At 53.8% G+C, this 13717-nt stretch overlaps 1 protein-coding gene across 1 annotated transcript; it reads left to right on the forward strand.

Moving 5' to 3' along the window:
- Positions 1 to 10263: 10263 nt before the first annotated feature.
- BHLHE41 (basic helix-loop-helix family member e41) lies at positions 10264 to 12013 on the forward strand (the record flags this gene model as incomplete). The annotated part of the gene is made up of 5 exons (XM_079549448.1): positions 10264 to 10325; positions 10469 to 10532; positions 10655 to 10762; positions 10836 to 10947; positions 11040 to 12013. 5 exons carry the CDS (start codon positions 10264 to 10266, stop codon positions 12011 to 12013), a joined length of 1320 nt encoding a protein of 439 aa, XP_079405574.1.
- Positions 12014 to 13717: the final 1704 nt, after the last annotated feature.

Genomic DNA, 13717 nt, shown 5'->3' on the forward strand with positions numbered 1-13717 from the left:
CACCTCAAATCATTTGGCAAAGTTTTAGTTGACTGAAAGTGGGGTCTTTCAATGGGATGTGTAGAATAACTAACTTGAGAAGAAAGCATCCCCAACCGCACTGCCTATTCTATCTTTACAGTTGACTGTAAAGGGTGTATAAATGCCCATTTTTAGTGCTTTTTCAGCTGCAGTATATTCACCCAGCCTCAAAATGATGTCAGTGGTATCTTTGACTGTCTGTCACCTGCCTTCTGCCAGCACAGACCATCTTACATAGGCACAGTCTTGGGTAGTCACGTCCTTGGACATTCAGTGCATCAAACTGTGAGCTACAACTACAATGCAAAAGGAAAAACAATCTTTTGTCTCATGAATCCCTAAGTAGCACAGATGTGCTGCACAGAGGTGTCCTCTGCAGCAGCAGCAGTGTTTTTGGCAGCTCCCTGCTAGCTTTACATGATCCCAGGGACCCAGGAGATCACCTCTGGGCAGCTACAGTGAGTCCACAGCTGTGCCGGGGACTCTCGTATGACTGGCTTTCACTCTCACTGCCACCTTCAAAGTTATGCTGTCAACTGAGCCCTCACTCCCACTGCTCTTCGAGTGGCATAATACCAGATCTGTGTTAGATTTTGTCCCTCTGATCATTTTAATCGCTCTCCTATACCAGCTCCTCCTTTTACATTCACTCTGCCAGCCAACACCGTCAGAGTAGACCCACCTCTCTGCTTTATGGATAACAAACAGGGGCTGCTGGGGTACATTTTTCAACTGCAAAATTAGGTTTCTGGTGAAAGTACAATTGTTTAAAACTAGGTTAGCCATCCTGGCACTTACAGGTCAATGGCCTCTGTGTCGCAAGAAGCCTGCTGGGAGGCGTGGGAACGGCAAGTGGGGGGATCTGGGCTTGTGAGGAAACAAGATGGTAGAAGGAGTGGCCAAAAACTGGCTGAGGTCCCCATCTTAAGTCTTGGCCCAGATCACAGTAATAAAATCAAATCTTATTAGTATCACAGCTGAAACAGCTCCTTATGTTAGTATGGTCCTATCTATAGAGTGACTTTCTTTGCCTGGATCTCAAAATAACTAATCCTACATCTGCAGTCCAGGTGAGCTAACAGTATGGATACCCAGGAGGACAGATCATTCTGTCATTGTTCTGCATCAAGGGCCAAAGAAACTCCTGCTCAAGATGATGGGAAAGCTCTTGTACAATGATGGAAGGGAATCTACAAGAGTTGGTGCTGACTGACCAAAACAGAGAGGAGATAGCAAAGCTCAAGGGAAGGAGGCTCAAGAAAGTCCAAATTATTGCTCAATAGAAGGGAAAGAGGATGTTTGATTTGATTTTTAAAAAAAAGCAGCAAATGGTTGGAGGAATGGCGATGTGTTCAGCAGCAGCACATCACAAGAGTGGGATTCATTGCCATAGGAGATTGCTGAAATGCTCAGGAGATCTGAAACAATGCATAGGTATTTATATAGGCTGTGAGTACAGCTTAGCTCACTTGAGATAATAATGCAACAGGGATGGGACATACACCAGAGTTCTTCAGGTGACATTCCAAGTGAGAAATGCCTAGGGTTAGGATTTATTTTTTTTTCCAAGTTACAATTTCCAATCGGCCATTGTGTGTCCCCTGTTCTGGTTCTGGGGCACTCAGCAGTTGGGTACCTTCAGAGACAAGGAAGCAAAAGAACTGTGAGCCTGGATCCAAGGCAGCAATCCCTGCACTCCTGTGTCCTGCTGTGTGAGAAAGCATGTGAGGAATGATAATTCCCTTTGGAAGTGTGACCCAAATTGCATCAGGCATTTGCTTTCCTGATTCCTGCTTCCACTTCACTTCTGCTCATACATAGAAACACCTGCAAGCAGGTTTATCATCCTTGCTGAGAGCTTGAGCTCTACGATATTTTCAGAAGAATTAGGAAAAGTATCCACAAAGGAAACCAAAAAGTAAAAAGGTGTCAAAAACACGTCAATGTAATATGTCAGTTTATCCATACCAAACAAACTTGCTGAAAGAAAAATCAACTGTCACTATAAAATCTGAGATTAAGTTTCTCAAATCAGAGCCTTTAATCAGGAGCAATACTTGAAGAGGAACAAAGAGAATCTATGATGAAAAATCAGGACAGTTGAGCACTAGGCTCAGCGGGACTAACTGCATGACAATATGGATAAGAATGATAATTGCATTAGCTTAGCCTGAAATGGCTGGCCAGAGCTGGGTTTTTTTGGTCAGCTGGATTTTTGTAATGTCTTCGTTTGCTTTCTAAGCAAACTTGGAAGGAGAATTGCAACTATATTAGGGCACATCCATACTCTTAAGGGGACAGGACACTGAAGAAGTTCATCCTAAAACTGGCGTAAAGGTTTTGAAGTGCATGGACTCAGGTTGGTAAAACCAAGGGTCCCTTTCTGGTCCTTTCAAGGTAAAATAAACAAGAGGAGGTGATGGAAACTCAAGGATGTAGGATGACCCCACTCCAGCATTCCACTGCCAGTCCCACACAGCCAGGGTCTCCCATGGCACCTGGTGGGAATGGATAGGGGCTGTGGGGCACTATGGGTCTGCAGATTTGGGAAGCAGCACCTGTTCTTACCCAGTTTCTCTTGGGACACGCATCTCACCAGTGAGCCCTGCTTCGTTGGAGCAGAAATATGCCCTCAGCTGAAGCCCAGAGCACGAGTGATGCAGGAGAAATGTGAACCTGGTGCTGCCCTACATGCAGAATCAACTATACGTGGACAGCGTTACATGCCTTGGTGGGACCAGAAAGTCTGCAAGACAGTGCCTCTCAGGGCAGGAGCAGCGAGCCCCATAGCACGGGCAGCACTAGCAGCTGACAGCAGAAGCAAGGGCTTCCTCATCCCCAAGTGCAAACCTGATGTCTCCGTGCAAAGGAGAACAAGTTGCTTTTACCTATCCTACCCAAAATAAGCAGGACAAAAATCCCTACAGCAGTGGACCAGGCAGCTTCACTGCCCTCCTCCAGCCTTCAAAGCAGTGCCATTGAGCCCCTGCTGCTAGCTTGATGTGAGGCTCAGGATACCAGTTTTTAACACCTTGGCTCTGGTGAAAAACATTGGAAAGGCATTTTCTGCCTCCGACCGCTTGCGACACCACCATCCCCTTTCAGTGGCTGCTTTTATTCACCTTCCTCCCAGCTTAAATAAACAAGAAGCAGGTTAAAAACAAACTCCTGGCCCTGTCCCCTTCCTGAGCTGGCTGTTCCATCGCTGCTTCCTGCCCTGCGTGCGAGCTTCCTCCTCCCGAGGAAAGAGGCACTGGCCAGAGCTGCCTGCGGTGGGGCGATGCAACCTACCTGACTCTGACACCCATACCCAGCCCACCCCCCTGCCCTGCTGGGAGCTCACAGGTATGGCCACCCCAGCTGTCCCAGGGCACGGGGACACCTGTGACACCAGCTGCATGTGCTGGGGCTTCTCCATCTCCACTATGCTAGGCAAAAGTGTTGCTTGCTCCTTCCTCACCTTCTCCAAGGTGGGATTTTTTTCCACATGTAACACATCATGACCACAGAAACACTGTGCGATGGGCTGCTGGCTTGAGGGATTTTGCTTTTGGGAGCTGCCATGTGTCCCTTGCTCCAGCCGAGCTCCTCAATCCCCGTAATGAGGGACACCAGGAGCTCACCCTGGCCTGAGGTCACCCTGTAGCAGCAGGCTTGTGGGGATGTCGAAATGCTTCACATGCACAACTTTGCCTCATAGCACCCCTTGTGATGGGTGTTTTCTACTCCTGCCATTTGAAATGCTCAGAAACAGATAAAAAGGAGCCAAGCCACACAGTGAGAGGTTGCGCTAGGCAGCTCCTCTTGCCCCTGGCTCCACGCTTTTTTGGCTAGGCCCAGCTGTTTTTCTCAGCAGAGCGTCTGATATTTGGTTTTCTGTGCATACTAAAGAGCTTTATGTCCATCATAGTGCTGCTAAAACTTGTCACTGTCTGGTGTTGGCAACAGCATTCTGACTGGGGCTTTAAACCATTGTAGATAAGTTATGTGTCATTTTCCATTTAAATTAAAATGGATCACGCAGAACTCAAGTGAAACTGATAGCTGCGCTTTCATTTTATTTCATTCTATTTCCCCTTTATGACCAATTTTACCCTAATAATCAAAGCACTGATTGCAGATCCCTAGGGCACCATGTGGCACAAAGGACCAGGCTGGAAAGGGCCACTATCTTCCGCATTGCCTGTGTTTCAGCTGCCAGACGGAGGCACAAGTTGGGTAATTAATGGTAACACATAATCTAGGCTAGTATTCCCTCTCTCTGCTGAGAAAGCCTCCAGTTCTCAGTTTGCCTGAACTCTACAGGCATGGAGATGTGAAACATGATGTGTTCTGGCACCTACTGATGATGCCAGTGTTACAGGGTGGTCAAAACCCAGAGGTTCTCTGGCATAGAAATGCATCGGTTTGGGCTATACTGAACAAAGATGCTTAAAACAAAACAACAACAAACATGAAATATCATATTAATCCATATAAAAGGGCAAGTAGTAAAAATGCAAGCTCATTCTGTAGGATGGGAAGCAAGAGACAACTTACATGGGGCTGGCTGGTAAAGCCCGGATGAAAATCCTCATCCTAAAAGACAGGCACGGTAAATACTCTGGTTTTCACCAAAATATGATAATGGGCTTTGCTGCTCCCAAGGATTTTGAAAGGACTGGGATACGCTGGGTCTTACCACTTGATGCACTTCAGTGGAGAAGCCCTATTGACTAAGTCTGCAAAAAAACATCCCACCAACCCCAACCCTTCAGGCTGCAGTCACATGGAGACGTTTCAGGGATCTCAGCCGCCTCACAGATCTGCTGCATTGTTCTGGATTCAGCGTTTCTCCCTTGAGCCTTGTGCAATCCTCCCATACCTCCTAGGACTTGGAGGGAGAAGATGTCTTTCACTTGGACATCTGGCACTGGTGCCCTAGTAGACAAGCTTTGGGGCATTTTGTGAAATAGTCTGCAGCTTCCAGAAGCTGCTTCATCAGAAACACAAAAACATCAGGCAAGGCAGACCATTAATGAAATGACTGTCAGACAATTATTTCATGGTGTCTCTCCGTGTTTCTGTGGGACCGTTATTTGCAATGGGGCACTAATCTCCTGCATGTATTTTCTACAGCCTTCCTCGATCTTATCGATAGGATATTTCCCTTAGCTTAGCTAAGGTATTTTTTTTTTTGGAAATGTATGGACTCCCAGTACAGTCCAGAATGTCAGTCAATTTTGAAATAATAAAAAATATTATTTTCCCACTCTGGGCATCACTTAACAAGGTTCTCCACAGGTTGTTTGCATGAGCTGTCATTTCTAGGCAGCAACTGACCCAAACTGACTCACCAGGATTAGAGTGCATTTCCCTTCGTGCTTGAAAGATAGACGTTGTTGTACTCCAGAGGTGTACCTTGTTTGAGGGCAATCAGGTTTCCCAGCTGACTTTCCAGCTACTGAGATGCTTTCTGGGAAGCATCTTCCAGCACTGTCTGGCTGTAAGAGAGGAAACAAGCATCTCCTACTCTGCATCCTTCCTCTTGAAGAATCACCTCTTCCATTTCCCACCCATGACATGGCTTGCATTTAGCCCCAGAGCTCCTGTCCGTAAGCATCACCACTAGATGCCTAGACGTGTCCAGTGTGTGGCTGCAAAGCTGCCATTTTTCTTAATGCTTGAACAAGTTGTACTTGGGATGCATAGTCTGCCCTCACTATAATGTTCCTCCAGTGCAACCACTAATACAACTTACATGCAAACTGAACCAAGAAGCGCACCGGTTGAAACAGCTAAAACTCATTGTGTTGGCCACTGAAATGCTCTCCCTCTGTCACTTTACCTGTGCAAGCATTTTGCAATGCTAACAAATCTACAAACAAACCTTCCATAACGTGAGCAGAGTCCTACCAACCCGCACCTCCGTGAGTGGTAGGGGAGTGGGCCAGCTCCACAAAGTCTCAGGGCTTTTGTTTGTTTCAGTGGAAATTCCCCATCACCAGCTGTGTAACAGAGGTAACTGGCGGTCTTTTGGAACAGCTCCCTTTCCTTTGGGACCAGCTACAGGCTGCCAGCCTTGAGCTTATCTCCAGCCATGTGTAACTGCACTTACCACTTCTCGTTCAAAGGTCTCAGTGTGCACCCATAATTAGCCCAAGCGCAGCAGGCCTCCCGAAAATCTGAGGCCACTCAAGGCCTCCTGATGGCATGCTGTGCCATCCCTTCATCAGAGCAGCCAAGCTGGCGCTTTATGTAAGCCCCCAGCATCACTGAATCACCAGCTGATCAGGCTGTGCTGAGGAAGCAATTTTCCCTGACCTCCAGCACCGCTTCTGCCTGCCAATACACAGCTTTCTGCTGCTTTGGGAATGCCCAAACTGAACCCAGCAGCAGCATCCAAGAGCTCATCATTCACAGACAGCTTCTCCGCAGTGAATTCAGGGGTGGCTGTTTCACTTGTTCCTTGTTACTGCTCCTGCAAAGCACCCAGCAGGCAGATGGGATCATTTATATTTCACATGCACAGGATCTGACCCATGGGGGTCTCATGGCTTCAGATCTCTCACAGCCAGGCTGGAAGCAGCCCCGGGCTGTGACCACCTTTAATTGTACTGTTCCAGGAAGCGGGACAAATTTTCACAGACCAGCTACCTGCCCAGTCAAGGCACAACTCTAAGGAGAATTTCCAAATTGATGGTGCAAGGCCCAGTTCCTGGTGCTTACGGCGCAGTGGGGCACCCCCCCTCCACACATTATGATGTATCCCTGAAGTGGGTAGGCAGCAGCAGCCCGCCCACCCTCACACCTGACTTTTTGCTCCAGTGCCTGTTTACCAAATTGACTTCCCCAGGTCTGGATATGCCCATGCTCTCCTGTCACCACCACCAACCTCGGGTTAACCGGCTCAACCACTGTCAGCCCAATTATCACTCTACTCTGCCAAGTTTGGCGGGGTTTGGGACATTTCTGCTAATATCATCCTTTCCACGTGGCCTTGGAGTGCCTCTGTGATCAGCTTCTCCCTTTTTTTTTAAGTTTCATCCAATAATGGATCCAGATTTCCGCTCTCCTAGGCTGGACTCAGCACCATTTCTGCAGCCGGTTGGAGGCCTTCATCCACTGCTGCACATCGTGCCTTCACTCTCTGCCACTTTCCCACATCAGGTTTATGTCTGCCTCAGAATTCAGCTGTGTGTTTGCATGGTTGCTCTCTCCCTTATTTTACAAACGTCAGGTATGTGTGTGGCACTGAATTGATTGTGTGAGCCATAGGGCTGAGCTGGCAGGACTGACCATCTCACTGGCCCCATGCTCTGCTGCAACCAGAATAAGCACCTTGTCAAGTGCTGCTGCCTCTCACAGAGTCTTTGGCTTCCCGTTATACACAGATTTCACTTCCGGCTCAGGAAGCTTCTGCACCACAAGCCGCTGAGCTGGAGAGCTTTCATTACATGCATGTCCTGCTCCCCAGGCTTCTCCTACCAGGCTTCAGGGCAGCCAGACCTTCCAACTCACCTCAGGTTTTATATGTTCTCATGTCATTTTTTTACCCTGTGGTCTCAGTCTGCTTATCCCGTAATAGAAAATCTATGAGTAAGTCGACATCCAACGTACAGTGGCAGTCTTCATTACTACCTTGTTACTCAAGCAAAGTGATGCAGATCCTCTCCTGGTTCAGCTAGAACCTCTTTTCTCCCCATTTTGTAGCACTTGGTTGACTAGCTCCCTAATTTCATGTCTGATTCCGTGTCACACACCCAGTCTAGACAATTCAATCTCTTTCTTCTTTTTCTTCCCTGAAGGCGAGCATGCAATTCCATAAGAGCTGGAGCAATCAAGCTGGCCCCTAGGCACCGCACCTCAGAGGCCTTCCCTCACGCTGTGGTTATGGACTGCACTGAACAAACCCCCCAAATTATTCTCCAAAAGATGGCATTCACACAGACCCAGCAGGGACAGGCAGACTGATTCCTTCTTCACAAACTGCAAATGGTGGTGAACGCTCGGTGTTAGGTGGTGTTCTGGCCAACCCTTGTTTCCAGCAGGAGGCTGTTTTTTCCTGTGGTGACCAACAAGCCTTTGATTTCCTTTTCTGAGTGGTTTTTCAGTGTCTTAACTCTTTGCTGTGGTTTGACCTGGCTCAGAAGTTGGCCAAAGCTTTTCTTGTGCTTCTTATTTTCTGAAAAGCATTTTTGTCCGCAATGGTCATGCTACTGATCACCTCTTTGATCCGTCTTGCCATTTTAAAATGGGAACCTTCCAGGAGGATTCCGCACTCCCTGGACACTGAAGCCTTTTATCCTTGCCTGCAGGTGACCTCTTATAAACCTCTCTTATAAGTTTCCAGATGTTGCTCGAACTCCTTGTGCAAATCCTCCAGCTGTCTCAGATCATGTTTTGCATCTTTTGATCATTTTCGATTTCCGTTCCTGCTGGGTTTCAGAGAAATCCCACACGTAGGATTTGTCCTCTTGGAAGCAACGTCTCGTTCTGAACATTGTTTCTGCAATTTGAAGGTTTGCAGGTTGTCCCAGAGGGGATGAAGCTGGTGAAGATGCTCCAGAGATGCTCCAGGTGCTGTACCAGAGGAGGTGCTCCAGAATCGTCCTCCTCCTTCCCACTCCCACATGTGAGTTGCAAAGAGCATGCAGAGCCATTCCTTCGCCCACAGGAGGGCTCAGCTGGAGGCAGCTATCTTTTCTTTCAGAGTTCCAGCTCCCCTTGAGTCAGCACTCCCCGAAAGTTTTCCACGGACTTTCACTCGGGGCTGAGCTCCATCTTGAGCTCACCTGAGGTTTTCTTGATGCTTTCCAGACAGGAGGAGAAGACTTTCTCCCGCAGCTCCACCTCGAGTGCCCAAACGGGTGCTTGCCTCGGGGCAAGCGATCCCACACGGCACGGCTGAACGCTGCCTGCGATGCCCGGGCGCCGCCAGTCCCCTCCGTTCCCTTCCAAGGAAGCAGCCCTGCAGCCCGCGCATCCGCTGCCGTTCCTCGCTGGCACTGCTTTTCCAAGCAGCCCAGCGGGAGCTCGCGAACCTCTCCCTCGGGCATTCCCAAATATAACCTATGGGAACACGGCGCACGCAGCCCAAGTTTATTTTTAGCCACCCCCCGTTTCGTCGCGCTGACAGTGTGAAAATGTCACCGGGTTAACGGGGCTGAAGGTGCCCGCAGTGCCATCCGCACCCTGCCCGGCAGCGGGAGACTCTCGAACCTCCCCAGCCGCTCACACCCCGCGCACGGCAGCGCCGTCTCCTGCAGTCAGCCGCTGCCCGCCCAGCTCCCCTCGGAGCGGGTCCCGTCTCCCGTCTCCCGTCTCCCTGGGGGCTGCTGCGGGGCAGAGCCCAGGCCGGCCAGAGAGGAGCACGTTGCCGGCCCTGTGCCGCTCCGAGCGGGGAGGGGAAGAGAGCTGCGGTGCAGCCGCGGGGGGCGGACGCCCGGAGCCGGCGCTGCGTGCACGTGCGGGGCTGCGTGCGGGGCGCAACCACACGCGGCGGCACCTGCGGCGGCTGTGAGCGGGGAGGTGGAGAGGGAGGGGGGGACGTGCGGGGACGTGCAGCGTCCGGCAGGGGGAGGCGGAGGTTTCCTCCCTACCCACCTCTCCAGAGAGGAGCAGCTGTGCCTTACGGGGACGGGGGTCGGCCCTATAGAGTGGAAATAAGAGTGGAGATTAAAGGACGCAGAGATCGAAGTCAATTTAAAAATAAAAATAAAGAAAAATTTAAAAAGACAGAAATAGGGAAGAAGAAGAAAAAAAAAAAAAAAAAACATTAAGCGAATAAAAGCGAATAAAAGCGAAAAAAACCCCACACTGCTAAAATCCAACAGCGGCGGCAACGCCGGCAGCCGCACGGGAACGCCGCTCTGTGGCAGGGCTGCCCGGGGACCCCCCCGCCCCGCCGCCCGCCGAGGGCTCCCCGCAGGCCCCGCCCCCCTCCCCGCCCCCTCCCTCCCGGCGCGCGCCGCACGTGAGCCGGGTGCGGGGCGGGCCGGCGGCGCGCGTGCCCCGCGGGCAGCTCTGCGCGGCGCGGCGGGTGCAAGGCGCGGCGGTGCTGCGGGCGGGTGCGCGGGAGCGAGGCGGGCAGGGGGAGCGGCGGGGGCGGGGGGGCCGAGCAGCCGCACGCTTTCGCCACTGCACGGGAAAGGGGGCCGGAGGCTGCATGTGCGCAGCTCCGCCCGCGGATCCCCGAAGCCCGCTCGCAGCATCCCGCGGATCCCGGCCAGCGCAGCGAGGGAACGCCGCCCGCCGCCTGCCATGGACGAGGGCATCTCCCGCCTGCCCGAGCGGCAGCTGCTGGAGCACCGCGATTTCATAGGGTAAGCGTCCCCGCCGCGCCCCGCGCCGCTCTCCCGAGCGGAGCGCTGCAGAGCGCTGCGGGAGGCGGCTCCGCCGCTCCGCTGCCCGTTCTGGGGGCGCCGGGCCGCGCTCCGGGCCGGGCTGCAGCTCCGCTTCTCCGCAGGCTGGAGTACCCGGCGCTCTACATGTGCAAGCCCAAGCGCGGCGTGAAGCGGGACGAGAGCAAGGTAAGGGCGGGCTGCGGCGCTCCGGCACCGCGCTCCGAACTTCCCCGGCGCGGCGCGGCGCGCTGCGGTGCGGGGTGTGCGGGGCCCGGGGCTGTGCGTGACGCCGGGCGCCTCCGTGCCAGGAGACGTACAAACTGCCGCACCGGCTGATCGAGAAGAAGCGGCGGGACAGGATCAACGAGTGCATCGCGCAGCTGAAGGACCTGCTGCCCGAGCACCTCAAGCTCACGGTAAGCCCGGGGGGGCCTCGGCTCCCGGTGGTGCAGCCGGGAGGAGGCCGAGCGCCCGCCGCCTGCCTTGCAGACGCTGGGGCACCTGGAGAAGGCGGTGGTGCTGGAGCTGACGCTGAAGCACCTGAAGGCGCTGACGGCACTGACGGAGCAGCAGCACCAGAAGATCGTCGCGCTGCAGAGCGGTACGCGGGCCCGGGGGCGGGCGCGGGCAGAGCGGGGCAGCGCGCGGCGGCGGCGGGCGAACGCTGTCCCCCCCCGGGGGGCTTTCCCGCAGGGGAGCGCTCCGTCAAGTCTCCGGTGCAGGCCGACCTGGACGCTTTCCACTCGGGCTTTCAGACGTGCGCTAAGGAGGTGCTGCAGTTCCTGTCCCGCTCCGAGAGCTGGACCCCCCGCGAGCAGCGCTGCGCCCAGCTCCTCGGCCACCTGCACGCCGTCTCCTCGCAGTTCCTGCCCGGCCCGCGGCTCCTCTCGCCGCCGCCGGGCCCTCTCGCCAAGGGACCCTCCTCCTCTTCCTCCCCGCCCGCCCCCCTCCGCGCGCCGGCCCGCAAGCCGGAGGGCCAGGCGCACTGCGTGCCCGTCATCCAGCGGACTCACGCCGCCGAGCCGGGCGCGGAGACCGACACGGACACGGACAGCGGCTACGGCGGAGAGGCCGAGGCGCGGCCGGAGCGCGGCGCAGGGCCGGTCGGGCCGCTCCCCGCGCTGCCCGTCAAGCAGGAGCCGGCGGGGGACGAGGCGCCGCCCGCGCCCAAGCGGCCGAGGCTGGAGCGGGGCGGCAGCCCCCCGCCCGGCGCCGCCCTGCCCGGCGCTGCCCGCGGCGCCGACGCCGCGCTGCTGAGCTCGCTGATGGCGCTGGGCGCGGGCGGCGGCGCGGCGCCCTTCGGACAGCCGGCGGCCCCCTTTTGCCTGCCCTTCTACTTCATCTCCCCCTCGGCCGCCGCCGCCTACGTGCAGCCCTTCCTGGATAAGGGCGGCCTGGAGAAGTACCTCTACCCCGCCGCCCCCATCCCGCTGCTCTACCCCGGCATCCCGGCGCAGGCGGCCGCTGCCGCCGCCGCGGCCGCCGCGGCCGCCGCCTCCTTCCCCTGCCTGTCGTCCGTGCTCGGCCCCGCCGAAAAGGCGGCCGGGCTGTCCCCGGCGCCCCACCTGCCGCCCCCCTTCGCCGCCGCCGCCGCGGTGCCCGCCGCCGAGCCCGGCGAGGAAGCGGAGCCCGCGACCGCCGAAGAGCCCGGCACCGAGGGGCCGTGAGCGCGGAGGGCGGGCGGGAGGAGGTGCCGGAGGGGTCCGCGGAGCCCCCCGCGCCGCTGCCCCACAGAGGACCGTCCCGGACGAAATTTGCTACTCAGTATTTTTTTAATGTTTGGCTTTATAAGTGCATACATATGTTAAGGAAAAAAAAAAGAAAAAGAAGAAGAAAAGGAAGAGAAATAGTAAGGATACTTTTTTTTTTTTCTCTCTCTCTCTAAGGTAACTTAAATGTCGCACCTTATTGTGATGGGTTTGTAGTGTCCCTGGGTCCCGCCGAGATGCTCGCACGGCGCCGCGCGGGCTCAGGTTGGGGCGGAGGGGCGGCGGAGCCCCGCACCTGTGCCAGCACTTTATGGGCGGCCGCAGTGCCTTGGGCACCCCGGGGCGCCGCCGGCTTCGGGCGTGCGGGGAAGGAGGGCAGTGCCGTTATGTAACCCCGCGTTCGGCTGTTCTGTTTTCGGCTGAGGTATACAGCTGCGGCGGGTGCGTCTGTGCTCACCCGTCTTTATTTAATTCAGTATGTTCCCCAGAGATTTCCCCCCGAACCGTGCTGTATAAGATGAATGTTTCTGCACTGAACTACGGAAAGAAAATCCCTCTCTCTCTCCCTCCCTTCCCTAAGAAAGCGGAGAGAGGCTCGTCAGCCCGAGCTCGTTTGAGCATAAATTCTGACTGACACAAACCGGAGGAAACCCCCCCCTCCCGCTTTGCAATCGGACGCCGAGACCTTTGGGGCAACTTTCCCGGCCGGGCTCTCCCCTCATCCCACTCCCGAGCACCGCGATTTCCCTTTCTGGAGCCAAACCAGACGCCAGATAATCACACAGATAAAGCTTTTATAATAAGGCTTAAACCGAGACCTTGCCTGGATATTTTTAGTTTGTTGCCAAGGTAGCACTGTGAGAAATCTCACTTGAATGTTATGTAAGAGGTGAGACACAACAGTCTGACTCGGCGCGAGCGCGTACCCGGCTCGGCCCGGCGCTTCGGTGCATTGCTGCTGCTGTTGCTGCTGTTCGCCTCAAACGCTGTGTTTAAACAACGTTCCAGACCTTAGCGGCCTACCGAGTGGCTGTATGTACATAGTTGTTAATACATCCAATTAATGATGTCTGACATGCTATTTTTGTAGGGAGAAAATACGTGTTAATGATATTTTGAGTTAAATATCTTTTGGGAGGATTTGCTGAAAAAGTTGCACTTTTGTTACGATGCTTACGCTTGATACAAGCTTACGCTGTCTTAAATTATTAAAAGAAAATAAATCCTGTCTGCAAGAAACCAGCTGGTTTAGAACAGATTAGTATGTGATATATTAGAGACCGATCTTTATATTCCGTATTTTCCAGCACTCCGTGAATTCTATTATCTAAATATTTCCACACTATTTTGTGATTAAAAAAAAATTCTTACTAAGGAATAAAAACTTTAATACGCAAAATGGGGTTGTCTACTAATTAAGAACCTTAGGATAATAGGTAATAACAATAGGTGCACGGAGCATCCCAAAGTGTGATGCTGCAGCTGACGGCGATCGCTGCACGCCTCGTTACGTTTTGAAGCTGGGTTTCAATGCGCTCGGTTTCCTTTAAGAAACGTTGGCCAATTCCGGTGTAAGAGGTGCGTGTTCCACAAAGCAGTGCGTAAAGCGCACGTGGAACAGATGTGCTTCTTCCTGATGCTGACCTTTTCCTTCTTCTTCCC

The sequence above is a fragment of the Tetrao urogallus genome, assembly GCF_951394365.1.
Source record: "Tetrao urogallus genome assembly, chromosome: 1".
In the NCBI taxonomy this organism is placed as follows: domain Eukaryota; kingdom Metazoa; phylum Chordata; class Aves; order Galliformes; family Phasianidae; genus Tetrao; species Tetrao urogallus.